Here is a 23,363-nt window from a genome sequence, read left to right as displayed (position 1 = left end):
ACTAAGGCATTTTCCTGCCAGCAGAATCAATAGACAAAAGCAAAATGTTCAAGAAATGGCACAAGCCGGTTGCACAGAACCATAGCATCGGTATTTCACGCTAAGTCTTGTGAAAAGAACTGCTTAAGATACGGAACGTAACTCCTGTACCCCAGAGAGATTCCTTCTGCTACTTGTGATCTTTTTTATTAGAAAAACTCAGCTGCTGCCATTCATGATTATCTCAATGGTGAGGCTGGTGGAAAAATCAATGAGAGTGCCCTAAAGCCAGGAAGCTAAACTCACACTGTTACACTGGCTGAAGGTAAAGCCCTGGGCAGCTTTTTAGGTACAGCAGAAAAAGAAGCTCCTGAGAAGACAAAAAAACCCTCCACAAATACCAGAACTGCTGCAGAAGCTGAGCTCAACACATGAACCTTTCCATTTGTCTGGAGTCAAGGACAGAACTTTCCACTGATAACAGAATAGGAGGCATTATTTTGTCCTAGCAGTCCCGAGCACTGGGCACTAAATCAGGTACTCCTTAGGCCAAACAGGCAGCAGTCTGGCAAAGGCTTCCCTAGCACATATCAACAGTATGTCCATAGAGTCACTAACTCCCTGTCATTCAGCCCTAACGCAGAGGAAAAGCCAAGTCTCGACTAGAGAAGGATACTTTCCTCTTCCCAAAATGAAAACAGGATATCCGTGACTTAAAACAGATATTTTCAAGTAATTTTTAAAGTACATATAAAGCCAGTGACAGCTGTACTATTTTCAATGGCTTTACAATTAGAATTCTCTCTCCTCCTTCCTGCTTTTTATTTGTTATTACTACTTCTGCATGAACAGCCAGGTAAGTTAAGGTAATTAATTAAATGTTGTGTCTGTTTCGAAATGTTAACCTATTACCTGTTTTCTTGGCAGTGAATTACCAGAAATGCATCTTAAAAACTGAAAAAGCAGAAACTAAAAATAGAACACAGCTTCATTTTTTCCTAGTCCTCAAAATTCTTTAAGCAATTGATAGGTGCCTCACTATAAAGAATGATGCTCGTGTTTTAAGTGACTAGCTTAAAAACCTTGAGTCAGCTGCTTCACTTTGCATACATCAAGGCACACAAACAACTTGTACTTCTAATACTTATAAAATGTATTTAGTTTAGAAGTTTAAACGCCAATCATCCTTAAAGTAGATCAGGTTGTTATAGTGTCTTCCCCTAAGTGGCCCAACCAGAATTTTCTTTCTTTACTCTACATTCCTAAATTCCACATCTTTTCAACAATATAGTTGCACACTTAATAATGTGTGACATGATCTTCACAGAAAAGTGTCCTCAACGTTAAGAATTTACACATATTGTAAAAGATCTGAGGATTAAATTGCAATGCTCATGTACACAAGTGCTGGGAGCTACGTCTGCAGCATTTCAGTCAAGCTCACGATTCCATTCTGATGGAATAACACCTAAGGATGCAGCAACGAATGAAACAGCACTTGAAATTCTTCTGCAACTAGTAGCTGGGCATGTTCAGAAAGACTGTTATGGATCAGAAGATAAATTTGGCTGCCAACTGATTCTGAAAGTTATTCTCATTATATGTAACTTCTATTTTGGATGACACAAACAGAACTACCATCTGGAACAAAGTCAACTAGTTGGACTGCACTTGGAAATGCTGATCCACGACTATGGGAGAAGCCAACAAGGAGACTTCAGCTTCCACACATCCAGATTTTAACGGCTCGTTTGGAGAATCCAAGGATAAACTCTGGTACATATCTAACACCATCTTACCATCCAGAAGGTCGGTTTGAGAACTGCAGAACCAACAAAATATTTGCAACAGAGAAATTTGTAGATAGAGATGGCAAAAAGCAAGAAAATACGCAACAAAGCACCCAAATGACACAATTTTGGGGACTTCAGAACTCACGCATTCCAATATTGACAAATTAAAAGGTGATAATGACCATTTGGCTCATGTATTGAGCTCCTAGAAGACCTAGGCTGCAGATACCTCATACTGATTTCTACTCAGTACATCATTTTTAGCGTAACACCAAGAAAAACTTTGTTCCCAACGCTCTCAACAATGAAACAAATGACAAGATACAGACAGTGTGCATTCATCACAATCACAAAATCACAGACTCTCAAGGGCTGGAAGGGACCTCAAAAGATCATCCAGTCTAACCCCCCTGCCAGAGAAGGACCACCTAGAGTAGGTCACACAGGAACTGGTCCAGGTGGGTTTGGAATGTCTCCACAGAAGGAGACTCCACAGCCCATCTGGGCAGCCTATTCCAGTGCTCCCTCACCCTCATCCCACAGCACTTCTGCTCATGCAGTTAAGGCAACCTTCTGGGCAAAATTAATGCTGAAACAATTTTATAGTGAACATCAAGATTGCTGTGCTTCCAAATTACTACATCATTACCTTCTTCAGACTTTATTGAGTTGATACAAATATGATGCTCGCTAGGGCTGAAGTTCAGATCTACCTATCACTGAAAAAGGCTGGTTTGGAGTTGCAAGATAAACATGATCTTTGACCTTTTCCTTCTGCCCTGCTTGTTTGCAGCCAGATGAAGTGCAATGATAACCATGTCTATGGAAACAGTCAATAAGTCAGTTCATCTTCAAAGCACAGACATGCCCTTTCCTCCAGCCTCCAGCAGAACACACCATAACACACCACCAGACCCCTATCCAGTAGGGCCTCACTCCTACTGCCTCAAACAGCTGGTGAAATTCATGACATTCAATGAGCAATGCTTAAACAAAAGAAGCATGTGGCATGATACACATCACTGCTGAGATATCAAAAATTATTTATTAAAAATAAGTTATTTTAAGGATTTAAAACAGTTTCTGTAACAAATTTAACATATCCTTAACATTGAAAAGACCTACAGTTTTCCTCCTAGATGATACAATTGGCATACATATCCAAAGCTACTTTCATATCAAAACAGTTGCAACTGTGAAAAAGTTGCTACAGAGTCTGCTCTGACAAGGAATTGAGAGGTGAGGTTTTGGAGTTAAAACACAGAATGCAATAACAAGAGTTTGTACATAGCTTTGCCCATCACTTGCAAGTTGACAAAACACTCAGTGCAGTATTTTCCTTCTGAATACAGTGTAAAATCATACTCAGGGGAAAAGACCATGACATGAAATGCATTTTCATAAATACTGAGGGAGTACCTCATAACTTTTGACACCATGTATGTGTGAAGAATGTGCACAGGACTTTTCAAAGCACTATAAAACGTGTTAATTCTTAAATATCTGCCCAGCAGCAGCACAAGGACGTCCTGTATTCATCACACAATGGCTGTCCTGTGTCAGGAATGTACACACCACCGAAAGATGCCAAGATGAATGGACAATTTGGTTATGTCTGCTCTGGAATTGAGCTTAAAAGTCCCCACAAAACAGAACAAAAAAAAACTCACCACAGCAACAGCCTCAAGCTCTAAGGTTTGATCTCCCTGAGCCATAGTATCTTGTAGTCTCCTATTTTTTTGTGATCAGTGCAAACCCAGGTGGTGCTCAGCTGCATACAAATCCTGTCACACCTGTAGCAACAACCTCAGGACTTTCCAGACACAACTTTGGGCCACCTTGTCTGATCTGAACACTGACAGGACAGTGTTCTCACAACATTAAATGGAGATCATGGAGGCTGGTGAATGAAACAGATAGCACAGGGACTGATCATATGGCAAACTAACCACATCCTGGAACATGCTACAAAATGCATGCATGCCAAAGGTTCCCTCCTCAAGGGACAGCAGCTGGATCATCCCACTACACCTGGGTACTGCAGATAAGCCCAGCTTCATACAGCAGTCTAGGTTACAGGTCTGCCTGCCAAATCCACAGTTGGATGTGATTTTTTTCCTTTGTTTGAGGGGGGTTTGCAGACACCTAATCCTTGAACAGGTCAATCACAAGTGGGTACTGAAGAGATTTCAGCCAGAAGGAAGAAAAGCAGAGAATTGCCTTTAACTTTGTTCTCTTTTCTTCTTCAGCTGGGTGATTAGTGATTCATTTCTCTATAATCAAAAATTTACAGAAGCCACCCCATTGAGGGACACACTATTACAGCACTTTCATCTTCAAGACAGGACTATCTTTACTAAAACCTCAAGGGGGTTCCTCAAACCACCATCTGTGAATGCACAATGACATCAATTAAGTGCCTCTCAAAACAACAGAAGTCATAGCGTGGAAAGCAAGAGAGACTGAAAATGCTGAGGCAGCTTCATCAGGCCATGAATCCCAAATCCATGCAAGTTTTGTGTGATCAGAAATACAGCACTACATGTGCAGCACTTTATGCCTCAGGCAGTTACTTCAACAGGAAAACTTAACCCCTCTGCACACATCTGAAAGTCAAAGTGAAGCATATAGATAGCAAAACTCCACCCGTGTAGAGATAAAGCAACTAGAAATTTGGTAGTAATAACCTAGTGCCAGCACAAAGAACAAATATAGACACAAAGTATGATATCTGGTGTTAAATGTGCCATCAAATAACTTCAGTTGTGCTCTGGCAGGAAAAGATGCTTGCCAGTCTAACAAGTTTTCTCATCTGTCGCTCCATGCTCTTCATTTGATAAAAGCCATAAGAAACATGCACCTCTGTATTTGTGCACACTCTCATTCCTGGATTACACACATTTGGGGAAAACAGTCTACATTTACAGACCACTATCATTTGATGCTATTGTCCAAGTAGGACTGCACAATTAAAAATGGACAGTTCATTAAAAAAATAGTTTCTAAGCACATCAGCAGCTGAAAGTACTTGCAAAATGATAGTATACCAAAGTAAATGCTTCTCAGAATTTGAAATACCTTTCCACAAACAGACAGACACTTCCTACTGCATATCTTAAAATCCTTCCTTCCAGTGCCTTGAGGTTGTGAACATGGGTTCACAGGGACTATGAATGCAGGTTCACACATCATTCCTTTCTGAAACCTTTAGAGAGAATTCAACAGGAAAAACACAACTACAGTCCCAGAGGATGTTTGCTTTCGACACAATAAACATATTATCTGGTTATCAAAAGTGTAACAGAAGACTTTTAACAAGAGACAATAGAGTAGGAGCTATCAGCTACCCAAAATACTTTCTACAGTATCAGAAGTACAATCTGCTGCCTTGGGCACAGTAACATACATGACATTACAATGCTGATGTAGAAGTGCTTTTACAGCATTTAATAAATTAAAAACTCACTACCAGTTCATCTTAAGGAGCCAAGTTGTTAAGGTGGAGTGATTCTGTGCATGCAAATTGTTGTGCATGTCTTATCTATAGCCTGTGTACACAAATAGAGTAGATTCATGCTTGTACTTCAGCTATTGATAATGAGAAGTGAGGTCTAGCCAACTCCATGCCCTCAAATTTTAAATATCTTGAATACACCAAAGGTCTGGCTTGCACAGAGCTTTGTACAGAATATAAATTATTAGGAGTTAAACCAGTTTTTCTTATGACAAGAAATTACAACGGAAGCCCATCTTCCCTCCTCCTCCTCTTCTTCCAGTCATTCAGTCTGATGAGACCATCGTTGAGTAGGATGACCAGGGTGAATTTATCTCTCTTCCTGAATTGCACCATAAAGCATGTATCAAAGAATGATTGCTTTAAGAGTAGAATTTGCTGTTACTGACTTTCTTCTCCTTTAATCTTGAGGAGAAAAAGAAAAAAATAAGAAAAAGTCAAGTCTATGAGGAATTTCTCAGGAAACCAGTCTACCAAGTTCAATTTACTTAGATACAAATGGAGAGTTATGGAACAGTAACAACCATTGCAATTTCTTTCCTCAATAAATGGGAGTAAAGCAGTGATTCACGCACCTGCTCAGCAAATATACAAAAAGGGTAAAAATATCTAAAGAAAAGTCTTTCTCCATCCCATCTTGAGATCTACTCAAGACTTCCACCTGGTATATGAAGCCTCTGTATCACACCCAGCCCAAGGGTGGCATCAAAGGAGAAAGGTTCTTCCCCTAAGGTCTGGATAACATACTGACACTTAACTGACAATTCTGTGGTGTTACAACTCAATACTATCTTCATCTTTTGTGGTTTGTGTATCTGGAGGTGTCTTCTGTTCCCACATATCTAATACTCTAATGACACTTCCAGGGACATAACTTTGATAGCATAGAAGGAATGAGGCAGTTTATTTATTTGTCTATTTCCAGGCTTTCCTCCTGGAAAGCAGGAGAAGAGAGGAATAGAAACTCACAGCATTGCACGTTTCACTCTGACCACTGAAACTGAGAGTGCACCGAGAAGACATTTCACAGCATCTGCTGGCCTCTAGTGGCCTGTAGTCCAACCTTGCTTCACCGCAGCCCGTTCTTGGTTCATATGCTCATTTTACCTCTTCAAACACTCGTTTTGATCAACCTAGAGATTTCCTTACCATAAATCACATCTAGACAGAGCTGCCTCAGAAAGGAGAATGATAATCAACCCACCTGCGGTTGCATGTATCTTGATATATCTGTAGTTTGTGCTCATTCACATTGAATTCTTTTAAAATAGCATCTCTGTTAGGATTCCTTAAATTCATATGGGTGTCATAAAGGAACAGCTGGTTATTCAGCTCCTCCTGGCGCTTCCGAAGCTGCCGACATGAGGAATAAAGTTCTTCTTCACTTTCCTTCAAAAGAACATTAATAATCAACATAAGATACACACTTAAAACAACAGAGAATCAACACAGTTTGAGGTATTATTTTGTTTTTCCTATACACATTCCCTCAGCTTTATGGAAAGTTTTATAAAATCAGTTTCATAAGGTGTTTCTGGAATGTTCAGAGAAAGAAACTAAGAAAAACCCCTCAGCCCCACAGTATAACCAGCCCATCCTCCCAGCACAAGTCATGAAATGGGTATTGGAACATTTTCCACCAAATGGTGCATCACTAACAGATTAAAAGAGTTTTCAGGTTATCAGATAAAACAGTTTTTAAAAAGTTAAACTTTTGACCATTTCTTCATATTTGTGCATTACTCAACATACTACAAATCCTGGTGCTTTGCTATTGAAATCTGGACTAAAATCTGACTAGTAAATAGGACCCCTAATAGCAGCAAGTACTCAGATGATCAAGAAAGGATGGGTGATGTGTTTCTGTGGAGATTCGATACTTGCAGAGGAACTAAGTATTTGAAGAATAGTTTGCAGCAGTTTGAGTAACTGTTGTTGTATGATGCCCACAGCAGAAGGTCTAAAAATATTCCACGAGCATAAAATAATCATAATGATTCCCTTCATGACTTTGAATTATTTTAATACTTCAAAACTTTGGATGAAAAAGCTGCCTCCTTTATAGAGTTACTATTGGAAATTGTACTGGCAGGACTGAAGTCTTAATTTTCACATCAGTGGCAAAAACAAGATACTCTTCCTACAAGAAATAACATGCAATCAATAAATGTAATAAATCCAAACATCTTCAGAGAAGGCATACTAATAACAATGCCTCTTTCTGCACTCAGTCCAGATCTAGGAAAACTGAGCGGCCAGCAACATACCCAATTAGCTTCACTTAAGGACAAGATCCTTTCCTAAACCTTCTTTTTGCTCCTGAAACACATTCCTACCCAGGTATAGCATATGTACTACTGTTTGTTCTGGTAAATAAATGAATCTACAACACTAGACTTTAAAATCCCATTGAAGAATGTCCACTTCAATGGTTATGTTAAGAACATATACACCATCGAGGCCGACTTCAGCATTTTCTGATGACAGAGATATGCACACTTTCTGAAACAAAGTAAATATATTTTCAAGCAAATAAGACACCTTTCTAAATGTAACAACCAGCTCAGCATAGTACAACTTCTACAATATCAAGAAAGCTGGTTAACTTCAACAGAAACTGCGTACGGCCCCATATAGTCATCCACAAATGTGTGTGTTTACATCTGCAATATTCTTGCTTCTCTGTTCCTGAGAAATTCCACAGCCATCTGCAATTCCCCTTTATAATTTTGTATTTCATCTCCAAGAGCATGCAGATGGGCTCTGTATATAAACAGGCCTGTTATTAAATTACATCACTTTACGGAGGGTCATCATTTGTTATAAAAAGGGCAGAGGAACAGATGGGAGACAGCCTGATCTTTTCTGATGCTTCTTGAATGATCTGGCAAAAGTTCTAGGAGCTGATTAACTATGGCAAGTCTTGGTTTGTTGCAGACTGCCAAACAAAAGGGAACATTTTTGAAAGTTCTCCTGCCACTGCATTACCACCCAGAGCCAGCAGACAGTGTGAAAATACGGAGCTGAGCTGCATCTTCATTTGGCTTAACAAGCAGAAGGGGTTTCAAGAGTGCAAAATGTGCTGCTGTCAAAGGACTCGGTGCTGACAGATTGGGAGACATACTGCTGCTATGAACAACACTTTAAGAGCTACTCCTGCCCCAGGCAAGTAATGATCTGAATTTCTGAAGAGAAACCACGGCAGGAGGAATTCACAATACATCTACAAGTGATGTCCATGTTCAACTTATTAGGCAACGTTGAGCTGCTGCCAGTTTTCTCAAAGGTGGAAAGCTAAAAAGCAGTTTATCAGCCTCCTCCATCAGACCTGTGACCATGGAAATATGAACATTTTAAACTTTACCATCAAAGGATTTAAGTCTCTCTTGTTTACACACACAGACACACACACACTTGGGTCTTGGCTCCTAGGCCTCTCCTGCTCTTGTGACTCTTTGCTAGCCAACAGAAGGAACAGACCATGGCTGCCAAGCACTGTCATTACACACAGTCATTTTACATCATGTGGCTTTGTGAAAACCTTGACAAAGGATATCTGTCTGCAAAAAGCTGCGACTCCTTTGTGAAGAAGAATGTGACTGAATTCAGTAATTTCCATTTCAGTGTACACAATTGCAGGCACAAATCCCTCCAGAGACATAATGACTTACAGTTAGCAGAAGTTGGTGTTTTAATCAGGAAAAATAATGTACACTGGTGTGAACTGTAGTGTAAGCCTGAATGGTTGTCAAAGATTATAAATAAGAAGTTGGACTTTTTTTTTCCCCCTCTGAATCTGAAGGGTACTGGAAAGCACCTTGAAATACCCACTTCCCAGGAGCATCTTTAAAGTTTAATCCCATGGCCTCTACACCAGTGTATTTAAATTACATCAAATGTTCTTGAGAGAGAGAGAGTCTGAGAATAATTCTGCTTCAAATCAACATATACAGCAGAAACTTTGGAACACCAGCAAATGCTGTTCATGGATCAGCCACTTGAATGCCTGGCTCAGTGCGTAAGGAGGCATCATTATTTTTTCCCCTGTATGTTTAAAAATACTAGTACTTTGATTAGGTGTTTTAGAGAGGTTTAAAAGAGGCACATTAGCACTCCTGTAAGAACCAGAATAGGTCTTCCACCAGACAGGTTGTTTATTTTAATGAAACACTGGGAGAAATTACTATCTTCTCTTCCAAAAGTGATTTATGTTTATAAAAGACCTTTAAAAAAGGATTACTCTACAAAGTCAAAGCTGAATTTAGCTAGCTTTGTATGGCATCAGTCAGATAACAGGAAAAAACAATGCTGTTACAGCAAAAACTAGTGGAGGCAATGAGGCTTTGCTAATGCACTATTTTTTTTAACAACTACATAATCTGTCCACCCAGGGGGAGAGTAACTCAATTTGTTTTATTGGCCTCCCCCAGTACCTGCAGAAGAAATGCCTGACAATAGCATATAGAATCATAGAATCATAGAATGGTAGGGGTTGGAAGGGACCTTTAGAGGTCACCTAGTCCAACCCCCCTGCAGAAGCAGGGTCACCTAGATCAGGTCGCATGGGAACATGTCCAGGCAGGTCTTGAAGATCTCCAAGGAAGGAGCCTCCACAACCCCTCTGGGCAGCCTGTGCCAGGGCTCCCTCACCTGAACAGTGAAATAGTTTTTTCTTATGTTTAAGTGGAATATCAGGCACAGGACAGAAAAACAAATCCTCATGTCTTGGTTTCCACAAAGAACTGATGATAACATACATTCTAAAGGCACAGAAACCCCAGTGGTTCTCACCAGAACTTGTCGCATTTCACAGTGAACCAGAAGTGAAGCCAGCTCTATATCTTCGCTGTAGCCGTTTTTGAGAGGAACCGCTCTAAAACCTGGGCAGGGGAACATAGACAAAGAACAATTACAGTCAAGGCACAGGGTTATCTGCAGTCCCAAAAAGGGTACACACAGCCCCAAGGGATAACAGATTCTTCATTGCCCAAATGCTCCACTGCTGAGAGCAGGATTTGCTACTACAATTACAGGGAAACAAAGGCAAGAATGGCAAAATTGAGACACACGTTATTTCACATGCTCTTGAAGACTAAAGCCAGAAGCAGAAGAAAGCAGGAAACTTACTCCAGATACATCCACATCCAATATAATTAACCAAACAAATGCAGCGACACCCAAACGGAAAAAGAATCTTCCCAGATCTTACTCAGAGCACATAACCCTGTTGCTGAAACAGAGTGTGTGGTAAAGACAGTGCCTTCCTATTTCAGTGTAAAAAAGGAATGTCAAGAGGGTGAGAGGATTATTTTGAATTGAAACACTACACACCCAGTATCATAATAAACAACGGATTAAAGGAACTCCAATTAAACAGCACTCGTCCTTTCACATGTTGTAGCTGCAACTGAGAGCAAAGTCACAGTACAACAATGCTCAGCAGCAGCTTCCTGACTTAGGCCCATACTATACCCACTGATCTTACCTGATTTGATTCCTTTGATGGGAAAAGTGGCATGTGCTAAGAAATTGGGATCACTGAACATATCCTCCTCATAAACAACAAAGCGCAGAAATGCTAGATTGGGATCATAAATTTCAAACTTCACTTGCTCTGGACAGGGTGCCCAAACTGGATTAAGGCCATTGTCATCTAAAATGAAAAGGAAACATATGCAGTATGAAGCAATAATTTCACTTATGGGTATATATCCCATGACGTTTGCTAGGGATACAAGAGCCCAAATCCCCTATTTACCATCTGGTGTAACCTTGCTTCAGAAGGCTTGTATTTGTTTATTTGAGGGGAAGACAGGAGGAAATTTGGCAGGGATGGAAATCCACAAAGAAAAGCTATTACCTACATTTAAACATACAAAACCTCCTTGAACATGTATTTGTAAATAAAGCAAATTCATTGCACATATTCATGAGCCTCTGTATCAGAGTAAGAGCATGAAATGAACTGGCAAGACTAATGGCCCAACTCTTACAGTCATTTATAGAACACCAAGTAATTTGGTATGTGTGACACAGCCAGGAAGTTTGCTCTCTAAAGTCTTGGTCATTTCTCATAGAAAGCTAAAACCATCATCCTCTTCTCTGAAGTACTGAAGAGCCACAATGCATATTCTGCTTCTGTGTTCTGGTATCAGTGGTTTGGATAATTAGAACCAAAGTCTCCTGTCTACTAGAGGAACACTGCTGCATCCAGAAATATTAACTACTAAAATATTAACTGGCTGAGATATTGCCCCATTTCAGTGCACTTAAATGAAGCTCATCTATACACACACACACACACACATAAACACATATCTCCTACCCAGAGCTCACCAGGAGTGAGCTTTGATTAAACATCTATTGTGTTGCAAGTTACTTTAAAGCACTATGTACCCAAGTTGTCTCCAAGGGGATGCCAGTCTTAGATCCCAAGTTTAAATAGACACAGTGCGCATGTCACAGAACTAACTCCTCATTTGGGCTAGTCAGACTTTTGGGAACTGACTAGCACTGTTGGAGGTATTTTCAAGAGAGCAATTCTAACAAAATATGCAAATACACAAACCTATGCACAGGCAAAACCAGAATTGTGACTTCCCAACTGCAACAGTCCTATTTTTGCCTAAGTTTGATATACATTGAAGTTTTCCATATTAAGTGGCCCCGAGGCAAGCAAGAGAATAATGTTGTATGACTCATCAGTCCAGAGCAACAGTTAACATATTGCTCCCTATATAGGTTGCTGGACAATTACATGCAACATAAATTCATGGTCACTCTACACTGAAGTGCACTGTAAGTATAACACATCCCTACAACACAGAAAACCAGATACTCACTCACAACTGTTGTCTTGAATTTGTTGTTATCGTATTCAGCCCCACAAATTTCTACCTCTACGAAGGGACAAGCAATGCTTCTACCAAGTTTAGGGAGATGACGAGCACCTAAAACCTGCAAAAGCAACTGTAAATTATGACCACCTCCAAAGGAAATTTGGCACCATTATTTCTCTACAGAAGGTAGTGTACAAAACTAGAGGGGAAAAGAAAAAATCCACAAGAATAAGCAAAAAGACCACATACTTCCTCTCTTGAATATGTTTGCATGTATTAAACATACTATCTACCACTGATAATAATGTTTTCCATTGTTTGGGTAACCCCATGATTGTCATTGTAAGATACTGCAGCTGACATTTATTACACATAATATGCAGTTCCAGACCAGGCCTGTAACATACAGTTTGTTACCTTTCCTCAGTCTTTATTACATATCTATTTTAAGACATTCCTGCTTTACATTCACAGCCTCTGCTTAGCTCTTCTCTAAACTGCAGTGGAAAGCAGTTAATGTATTTCTTCTTTCTCAGAAAACCTATTTTTTAAAGGATATCTCTTACTGTATAGGAACTGAGAACAGAAACAAGTTAAATTCCTGTTTGGCACCAGAAGACAACATGGCATAAATTTCAAATGAGAAACCCATCTCTCCATGAAAAAAAAATGAGAATGACATTCTGATCAAGTCACAGTGCACAAATATGATGGCAGGAGAGTGGGGAAATCAGCTTATTTTTTTTCTGCTTAGTTTCTGCATTTCATGATAAACATCTTTCTTCCACAGCAGAAATCTCTGAACTAGATAGTCTGCTCCTAACCAGTCTCCAACAGGACCTTTCTATTGAGAAGTCATTAGATTGGAAATGCAAGTTAGTTCATTTGAAATTTTTATTAGCAATTACATAAAATTATCCCAGGATTGTGTTTTCAGTCCTATAGCATGTGCTTCATTAGTATGATAAAGATATATATCTTTTTTCAGGAACCAGTGAAATTAGTTTCATTCGCAAACACACTGACATTTGAAAACACTATTTTGACAATCTGTCAGATCTTGCTCTGAAACATAATAGCTTTATTTTTAGTTTTATAGATATTTATGACTTGTAAAAAAACATGATTTACAAAAAGAGATTTACCCTCACTGTCATAATCATCTGCAATTTCCTTCTTGAGTCATTTGGCATCGGGTCATATTCCTCATTTCGCATGCTTTCTGGCTGCAGAACATAGCCAGTGCGTCCATTAAGTGAAAACAAGGCATGGTTCAATTGCATGTATTTATCTAGGGAGAGAGTTAAACAGTCATAACAGAAGATCTGCATTTCAATGTAGCTAAAGAAGCATCAGACTAATGGCTCCTCTCTGTAATTCCTTCTGGTCGCCATTTTATCAAAAAGAGATAGAAAGGTAAGTGGGAAGACTCGGTTCCCTTCAGTAACTGGATCTGATAGGCCATTTCTCATCCATTTTAATCTAAATAAACACATCTCCACTATAATTAGCATCCTGTCACTGTGTCACAAGCTAGCTGGCCCTTACCAGAAAGCGGAGTACAGTCTCTACCGTGGTTGAACAACTGTTCATCCACCTGAAACTTACTGTAAATATTTCTGCTTGCTTATATCACAAAGAGATCAAGGTGAAATATATCTTTTAGAGTTTGAGGCTAGTTAGACTCAGAGAGGGCTTTTGGGGACTGGTTTCTGGGGACCAGCTCTATCAGATGATCCACACATTCAAAATCAAATTTTACTGTTTGTACATCCCTTCTTGCAGGGAAGCACAAATAAATAGAACAGCCACTATGACTAGCAGGGCAGAGGGGCCAGAAAGGGGCTTGTTTATGGTGAAATGGAAGGTGGATTAGATCCACTTACAGAGGGAATATTACCTGGAGTTTGGAAGTTCAGAGCCACCATCTGGGAGCCACAAAGCCAGAGGCGAAACGGGTCATAGTTGGACGAGTCGACCCTCTGTCCTTTAGGATAGACACGTGTCAGTCCCTTCAGGTTGTACTTCAACAACTCAACTGGCTTCTGTTTAACAATGCTCTCTGCCTTGGTTTCCACAAAAGAACGGATTTCTTTGAAATCAGGATTTTCTACACAGGGTAGGAAGGAAAAAGAGTGGTTACTAAAGGAAGAAAGAAGTTGGCATTTATACTGCATTTCTACTAACACTTTGTTTTACTTTGTTTTCTTTGTTCTGTAATGCAGTAACTGGCAGAGTTTTCATGCAGACATTGCAAATTGGTCTCATCATGTCTGAAAGTTAAAACTGCCTGCTTGCCACGTGCTTTGCAGTAGGGCAGATAAGAGTCTACAGTCATGTTCTCATCTCATCATTGCTAATAATGTACTTCTGACTACTATAACACATATTTAAATGAGACATCTCTTCCTAGGTTTAAATGGGGAGAAGAAAGGGTGAGTCAGGGTTAGCCAATGCCTCAAACAATGACTGTAATTATAATGTCTTAACCACACTGACAGCTTATTAAAAACGTTTGCAAAGAAACTTAAAGAAAAAGGGCATATTTGCTGGCTTCTCCAGCAGCAATGACAGAAAACTGGAATGAGAAATACATTTTTCAGTGTCAGATTCTACACCTGCACTTACACGGACCCCAGTTCTCATTTATATTGTGAAACCACACACCATTCCAACAGCTTACCTAAATGGCAAACAAGTTCTTACAGTAAAATTACATATGGCTCAGCAAACCCATTTTTAAGGTTTTCCAAACAAATCAGAAGTGTTCAACCAGAGTCTTTAATCTCAAAAGTCATTTGACATATAACTAATGAGTTTCCCCATGAAAGACACCTACGAGAGGGTGTTTCTAGTTAACTAGTTAGAAATTTCTGACAGTTTTTTTGGTGACAGTTGAATAGCATCAAGTTCCCTAGTGTACAATTTCAAAATGTCACTGAAAATTACATTGATGAGGCAGAACTTTGTTTTCCAGTAGAGGAGTAGATTTTATCTTCAGTTCTAAAATTCCAACTAACATCTACACAGACACTAGAAAGGGTAAAATTCAGATGTAATATTAAAGGAAATACCTAAATTGTCCTTGGTTTTGCTTGTTGGCTTACAGTATATTACCAGATCAGATAATTCAATAGCTATCAATTGATTCTTTTCCCAGTATTTCCTCCTGTTCTCCTGTAAAATGTAACAATGTTGTAGATTAGAGACACAATGAGAATTATGGTAGAGTAATTCCAGCACGTTCTCTAATGAAATGACAAAGTTGATAAATTCTTTGGTGCCTAGATTTCTAGCTGACACTTCAGACGCTTGCATAGATGCAATGTACTTTAAGACCCAATTCAGAGAACCAAGTGGGTTTGGGTTTTCATTGGGCTAACATTTGGAGAGTGTTTCTTTTTTTAAGCAAATGTTTCAGTGCTTCCCTGATCCTCAGAATCTTAGCAGCACTTTTGTTTGTTTAGTGTAGCTCCGTTCAATTCAGTTGCATTCTCAACTCTGTATGTCAAATAAATAAAAAGGTATATAGAAAAAATGCACAGAGTGGTGAACTGTCTACTTATTTACAATCTTGAGTAGGACTTAAGTCCTGTTAGTAACTCCCAAACAGCTAAATTCAGATCCTAGGAGCATCATTCCTGTGGCTTCCTATTTGTGCGCCAAACCAACAACGTAACGCAAGGAAAATCACATTCAATCTTATCATCATCATCAATAATAAACCCACTATCTGCTCCCATGTTTACAAGCACTTGCTTTGGGAAAGCTGAACAACAGTCCTTGTAAGCAAAGATTGGGAACTACAGAAATCAGCAAGACTTGTTCTGAGATGTTTGAGCTGGAGACTCTTCAGACATACGAAGCAATTAGAAGAGTCCCATACTGAACAGCCATTAGCTTTGGAAAGAGAGGTTATAAAGCAGCAGCAACCAGGAAGTCTTTCAAAAGAATTCCCTCAACAAGACAAACAGAAGAGGAATGAAAGTCAGGGATAGGGAGTCATGGTTTTCCAGAATGTTTCACTGAACCACAGACTATGCATTGAAGTCTAAAAACAGTAGGAAATACGGAGAAATACTGTGTTTAGACTTGGGCACAAGCTGTACACACTGCATTGTACTCAGTGATCCACCACAGATTTCCATACAATAGTCATCAAAGCTTCAAATAGCAAAGGATCACTTCAAGATGTCATGAGCTCGTCTTTAGACATAACTCTCTAGTGACAACCAAAGAGCAGAGCTAGCAATGAACAACCATTTCCAGGAGCACGGTGAGCATCGGTATTAAACAGATGACAAGACACATGAAGTTTAGTTTAGTTTTGTATTGTATTGTAACACAGTGATGATTTTTTTCCTTCCCCAAAATTCAACCTGTTAACTGCACTGCCAAAAAGGGCCTGCCTTCATCCTTTTCCCTTCCCCATGCAGCAGTCTATCATGTGAACTTTCTAGAGGCCACACCGGGAGAAAAGCCTCCCAACTGACAGAAATGAGTTTTAAAGCATCTTTGAACACAGAGTGTTTAATACTTCTCCACTGTAAAGAGAGAGAAGAAGCTGCCAAGCTCCTGAAGAGCCACTGACATACCATAAAAGAAAAAGATCCATTTAAAGGCTCTTCTTCTATGTCATGTTTCTCTCTTTCTTGTTTTTACTTCCTTAGAAAGCCTTGCGTAGGAATCATATCTCTCCTCCCCTAACAACAGGTCAACAGCTCCTGTTGCTTCTCCCTTTTGTTGAATCTGCAGTCCTCTGCTTGAGATACCAACTTGCCTGCTATAAATAGGATTATGATGACCCTCAGAGCATTACCACAGATAAATTGCATGAGCTAACATGATATTGAAACACATTTTCCATCACTCATATCAAACACTTAACAATAAAAAGTGAATAAAAGCAACAAAGGAAAGAGTAAACTTAAGCATAGTCATTGTAAGGGCTTTTTCATGTCAAACACTTCTTAAATACTAGAAAAGATGACAGGAAGGTAACTTGATATATCAGAGCAGGAAGAACAAGTCCTGAAGAATGTCTTTAAGCAGCAGTACTCGTAGAAGATAAACTTAGGCAGAATCCTTAAATCTGTAGGCAAAGATTTGGAAACACTACTACTGAACATCTGGTAGATCCAGAATGTGCCTATTAGTTACAGATAAATCAAGCATTAGCCAGACAGTTCCAAATCAGTGCCACAGCACTCACTGGAAAGCAGAGCTAGTAAACAAAACTAAGAAGAGTTTAGGCAGAGGCAACTCAGATTTCACATGTACTCACTCATGGATTCACAACTCTGAGCAGAACAATCTGATACCCAAGTTTGTACTGTGTAACACAAGGCCAGATGTAAAACTGTAATGGTATCTATTCTGTACCACTATGCACACTTCACTGAGGTGCAGGGTGCAACACAGACAGTGCTCTTCTGAAAAACCACTCAACATAGATTTACATTAAAGGCTAATTTATATACTATTCCCAGAACAGTTTAGGGAACAAGATTCACAGCATCAATAAAATGAACAAACAAACAGAGCAAGAGAGCATGTGAGCAAGACTGAGCACTGTATGGCAGCTGAAGACAAATCTGATTGTGAATTTATAGCAGTACATTACAAACAAAAACAACAAGAGAGATTTTTATCAATACCTCTTCTGCAGTTTTCCAAGTGATTTCACGGATACTTTGGTACCATTCAAACAGTTCTTCTACTTTATCAGTTGCAAACTCAACGCAAGGATCTTCTGGATTCTTAGGTTCCAGAATGAAGACAAAGGGCTTTTTGTGTTTCCCTTGTGGCATTTTCACTGTTAGGCAACACAGTAGCAAAAAATTTATAATAAAAACCAACAGTTCTTATTCTAAGATGTCAGTTGTTTTTATTTCAACACTTAGTATCACAAATTTCACAATATTAGGAATATTGGCTATTTTAACACAAGGAGGTGTTTTGGTTGGTTGTTCTTTTTAAAAAATAATCTTTCCTGCTAAACATAAGAGTCTACCCAATACAGAAAGTTCAAGAGTCCATGTTCAAGCATCAGAAAATACATACCCACGTTGTACGTGTTGAGTACCAGTATGCCACGACACAGGGCACCTAATGGATTGTCCTCGATAATCTGAAAGATACGAGTTAAATCTGACCCTAAATCTTCTCTTGAGCAAATATATAGAGGACATTAACAAATAATAAACATGCACCATCAAATATAGCCTCAGTTGCACTGAAAGCATGCTCACTGCAATGTTTAAAAGCTTGTTTCCATATCAGGAATGTCTCTATTTTATGAAATATGTGAAACAAAATCGTTACATTCTCCTAGAACCCCACCAGATCAGCCATTTCCTTATAGAGTTTTCTACAATGGATGTCCTGACAAAAATATTCAGCAGTAGAGAACAGTGAAGAATGCATTCATTTCTCTGTTCTGTGTTCTCTCAAACACAGCACGCAGAGTTGTAATTCTATAAACCAGTCTTCCAGTAGGTAGCATCTTCCAGGGAAATCTAGTGGACAAAACTTAACTCTCACCTGGCTTTCAAGCTCAGAAGAGTTATCAGATGACAGATCTTCAACATAATTAGATGGAAAATAGTGTTGGACTTTTTCTCCATAATCCCCTTTCCACCTGAATTCAAAAAAGAGAAGTATAGGTATATAAAAAAATTTTAGTTAAAGAACTTCAATAGGCCATTAATGAAGCAATAATCCTCAAGAAACTGGTCATTAGTACCCTCATACTACCAGGTCTGGCTGGCTATCACCAAAATATAAGTGATGAAGTAGCTAAAGACTCCAACAAAGTGATCATTAACTGTAGCAACAGATGATTTCAGAGGGATTACAGTTTCTGTAAACTGCAATTAATGACTTAAGAGGCTTTTTCCCCCTTCAGTACTAAAAATACTATTATCTGGTTGATTACCCTGCAGAAACTACAGGGAAACATTACATTCCCCAGCTTTCCAAGCAATGTACAAGTCAGCTAAGAAAGAAAATCTTTCATGAAAGGAGACTGTATAGATAACAAAAAGAGATGTGCTTGATTCCTGAGAAGTACTTATCAGAGCAAGGAAAGAAACAGGGCAGTGATGACAATGGTAGTAGAGACGTGACTTCCCCGAACACACTAGCCTTTAGCTTCATCCTTTAGGACGAATGTAGTAAAGGAAAAAATACTGGATACACTGAGCTATGAAGGTTCTGCAGGCTGAGATTATTGCTGTAGGATAGAAAAGTGAAGAAGACAAGAAAAGAGACTTGAGGATGGGTTGGTTGTGGGTTTGTGTTTTTTTTTTTAAATACAGTAGTGTTAAGATTTATAAGGCCACAATTAACAAGTATCAATCAGGCAACTCGCACAGTTTAAAAAAACTACTACCCAATGTTCATTTTTTTCCTCCATTTACTGTCACCCAAAGTTCTCCTACGAAGAATCTTTGTCCTTACCAGCCTCCAGTTTCCTTTGTGACATTATGAATTAAAGCTCCTCGACAGAAGCTCAATTCATCACTTCTTTTGGCTCTGTAGTCATACAAGGCTTTCACTGTTCTCTGAGGCTTTAAGAGAAACAGAGTGAAGAGGTCATCTATGGGGACAGGTCATAACATAATCAATAATGCAATCTTAAATTAAAAAGCTGGGAGTATTGGATCCTTTTTTTTTTTATATGAAGCTTCAAAAACATAATACTAAAGTTCCAGAGTGACATCTATTGGTGGAAGCAAGTGATGCTACTGAAATGCTCCTCAAGAAGCAGCTTGAAAAAGAGAAAAAGACAAAAGAATCTTTCTTTTATGGATGCTGCAACAATTAGTCTAGGAAAAGAAAAAAACCACACAGTGAAATATCAGTCCTCTGTTTTCATTGCACATATTCATATGCAGTTAGAGTTTGTAGGCTTAGATGTCTACAAAGCCTCCACTTCAAAACCACATCAGCTATCACATTTCCTTTAAGAAGGCATCCAGTTTTAGCAGGACAAGCAATGTCTTTATCTTGAATTTACTGCTACCCACATTCTTCAGCAGCAGTGCAAATTCATTGGCCAAAAAGACTAAAAAAGAATTAGAGCCACAAAATTTACAAGCAGGTAAACTTTCACAAGAATTTACAAGGAGGCAGGCCCTAACAACAATGAGAGGTAAGTAGATGTTTGCTGTGCCACTTGTTTTTAAAACATTATATATACACACCTTAAGACAAAGTTTAATAACTCATCAGTAAACCACAGACAGTATTTTTATATGGAAAACACATCAATAAACTCTGAACCTCTATTTGTGCATGCAGGCCACGTTTGCTAATGGAACTGTGATCATTTTGTGCACAAACAGCAGTGCTCATAAACACAGAGGCTCACACACTTGGGGTTTACGTGTTGTACTTTCTTTCCACGAAGATCTGGCCTTTTCAAATTGAATCTTCTCATAGGTTATTTAATTTGGGGGCAAATCTGCATAAGCATGCATGCTAAATCAAATCACCTCCACAAACTCAACAGCAAAAAGTGCCCAAATTCCCAGTGTGGATGAATCAATACAGGATTTGCACACAAGAAAGGGTGGGCACAAATTACTAGGAAAAAAGTCACACACTTTACATTTCTGCTGCCTAATTACCCTTTTCATTCCTACTAACAGGAAATCAACACACAAGTCTCTCAGAATATCTCTTTTTAAGCATACCACTGTGGGGGTGATTTCACTGGGTTCCACATACATCTTGACATCATAGAGGGAGTTAATATCTTTCTCCTAAAAACAGGAAGAAGGAAAAACCATGAAGTTATAGGGATAAAAGAAAAATCTAAAAGCACTTCATTGAATATTCGTTGCTAGAGCCACCTTTCTGACCAACACATAGGCAAAGAGAAGAGGAGAGAAGCCAGGCACCTATGTTACTCTCATTTCTCCAGTTGAACATATCTGAAATGCTTATCACAACTACACCATCATTTTAAGATCTCTGCCCACTCCAGCAATAGGAGACAGGGCCAACTGCAGGCGAGGCTATTAACACAAACTTGTTTTAGCAGAGCAACAATCCCCTGCTTCACAGAGCAGCTCTTCTAACCAAAACACAAAGCAGGCACGAGTCAACTTCTAATCAAAGATGACTCCCTTCACATTTATCAGAACCTTTGTGAGAGAAGCCAGTATAACCATCTCAATTTCAGATAAGAAAATTACCTGCTTAACCTCCCCCAAAGGTCACCCACCCCAGCCAGACCCAAATCCAGCCCCACCAGGTCCAGCCACAGCGCCTGGCAGGTGTTGAAAGGCCCCCACTCACTGTGCTGTAGCGCTCCAGCAGCTCTTCGGTCACTGGGTAACGCAGCTTCATTTTCCTGTACAGTGGGTGCTTCTCATAGTATGTGACCAGCTCCACTAAACTCTCAAAATAGGCCGAGGTTCCCAGCACAAAATGACGTCCTTCCTGCTGGATTCGGAAGTGCTTCACCTTCCCCTCCGCCCTGGGAAACAAGCACGGGCGCTGTCAGAGGTATGGGCACTTGCACTGAGAGCACCAGTGCTGTAAGCTGGACCAAAACTGCTTTGTGCATCTTAATCTTGTGAAATGATTCCTCCCTCTTCCCTTCCAAAGCCTCTTTTGTTCAAATTGCATTCCAGTTGCCCAATTCCATTCATAAAAAAGACATTCTCACTTTTCGGGACAAATCCACGGTTTTGCTTAGATTAAATGTCTCTGTTTTTCTCTCCTACAGATAGGTATTCTGTCACCTTCACAGTATCATAAACAGCCCTGATCAGACTGAGGGTCCCTCTAGAATCTGTTGTTGTTGATCTACCACCTTCCCTAAGCAATAGACACACTCCCCTCAAAACAGCACAGCTGTCTCTTCCCTATAAGCATTTTGAGAACCAGAGAAACTGATTTTGAAAGGAAAAAAAACAGGAAAAAAAAGCAACAACAAAAACCTCTTGTGCTTGAACAAAAGTTTTGTGCTTGCAGTGATAATGTAAAACTATCACACTGACAACCATCCCACCCTCAGAAGATTCTTGAATCCTTTTCAAGCTGATGAACTTTTGGTACTGCTTGTTCTCTACTGTGAGATGGTTTTATTGAGATGCTGCAGCTCAAGTCCCTTCAATATCCACCTTGTAATAACAGAAAGCTTCAAACCAAAGTATACAGGGGACTAGGGAATTATGGACATCTTCAATACACGGTGAGACATATAAATAAGAGGAAAACAAGTATTTGTTTTTCCAAAGCAGTTTCATATGTTGCAGAAAGATCCCTTTTCTTAGAAAAGCAATGTGATTTGAAGGCACAATGGAGAACACAAGAATTCTTTACATTTTACTAATGCAACAGTTTCAAAAACATTTTCTCTGGCAAGAGAAGCCAACAATTTCATTTTGCCAATTGATTTTGGTTGACTATATGACAGGGCAGGATTTGAAGGAGCTAGAATTACTGCTGAACCAGCACCAAAGAAAACTTCAAAATAACACCCCGTAGTGAGGAGTGTCAAGGAAGGGCTATGAACAGTTCTGTATGTGAAAAAAGAGACAGACAGTGCCCAAATATTCTTTATAAAAGCACAAAGGTTTACTCCAGTCACAAATGAACTCTTGTACACATTCTCATGCATGCACCTGCTGCACAGATCAACCACGCTAATTACTCAAAGTCTGAAAGCAAGAAATTTATGGCTCTAAAAAGGCCACGGTATTTTGTAAATAAGAAAAAAACAGAGCATTGTTGGGATACCAGGTAATGCAGTCGCATCTGTCTTCTCTTACCTGAAAGTCATGGCAAACGAATCAGGCTCATCTCTCTTTCTAATAAGAAAGGCTCCATCTCGAGGGATTCGCATCAGCATGTCTTCTGCCTCCCCCCGACTCAAGTTGCTATAGTACCAACTATAACAGTTAAAAATCAAAATGGACAAAGGATTACAAAGCTTGTCAAATGTCACTCAGGAAGAATAACAGGCAACAGCATTAACAACAGCGTTTCAAACACTACCAGAGAAATTATACATTAGATTTTCCCCATCTTGCCACCTATGACAGCAGCTTATTACAAAACATTGTAATACAACAGCTTATTTCAGACGAAAGCCTCAAGAACACACCAGAACATCTTGTCTGTCTGAAATCACAAAACATAAGTCTGCATTTCTTTCTGCAACAAAGGCACTAGATCTTGCTTTTCATCTGCCATTCATTTTTCAGTAGTTTAGTCTCTTAC

The 23,363-nt window shown here is 39.3% G+C and overlaps 1 protein-coding gene across 3 annotated transcripts in view; it reads right to left on the bottom strand.

Moving 5' to 3' along the window:
* Positions 1 to 2,868: 2,868 nt before the first annotated feature.
* The window catches only part of PLCG2 (phospholipase C gamma 2), a 58,807-nt gene continuing 38,312 nt past the window's right edge, over positions 2,869 to 23,363 (bottom strand). For all 3 annotated transcript variants that reach the window (XM_062007566.1, XM_062007565.1, XM_062007567.1), the window contains exons 19-33: positions 22,913 to 23,032; positions 21,432 to 21,612; positions 20,825 to 20,893; positions 19,587 to 19,696; positions 18,669 to 18,765; positions 18,189 to 18,255; positions 17,783 to 17,940; positions 15,200 to 15,302; positions 14,026 to 14,235; positions 13,271 to 13,416; positions 12,129 to 12,243; positions 10,772 to 10,939; positions 10,078 to 10,166; positions 6,491 to 6,675; positions 2,869 to 5,691 (exon numbers count right to left, since the gene is read on the bottom strand). In XM_062007566.1, coding sequence (XP_061863550.1) covers positions 5,649 to 5,691; positions 6,491 to 6,675; positions 10,078 to 10,166; positions 10,772 to 10,939; positions 12,129 to 12,243; positions 13,271 to 13,416; positions 14,026 to 14,235; positions 15,200 to 15,302; positions 17,783 to 17,940; positions 18,189 to 18,255; positions 18,669 to 18,765; positions 19,587 to 19,696; positions 20,825 to 20,893; positions 21,432 to 21,612; positions 22,913 to 23,032 — 1,861 coding nt within the window. In that variant the 3' untranslated portion in view covers positions 2,869 to 5,648. The remainder of the gene's footprint in view (positions 5,692 to 6,490; positions 6,676 to 10,077; positions 10,167 to 10,771; positions 10,940 to 12,128; positions 12,244 to 13,270; positions 13,417 to 14,025; positions 14,236 to 15,199; positions 15,303 to 17,782; positions 17,941 to 18,188; positions 18,256 to 18,668; positions 18,766 to 19,586; positions 19,697 to 20,824; positions 20,894 to 21,431; positions 21,613 to 22,912; positions 23,033 to 23,363) is intronic.

This window comes from Colius striatus, chromosome 14 (genome assembly GCF_028858725.1).
Source record: "Colius striatus isolate bColStr4 chromosome 14, bColStr4.1.hap1, whole genome shotgun sequence".
Taxonomy (NCBI): Eukaryota; Metazoa; Chordata; class Aves; order Coliiformes; family Coliidae; genus Colius; species Colius striatus.
This window is presented reverse-complemented; position numbering and strand designations above follow the sequence as displayed.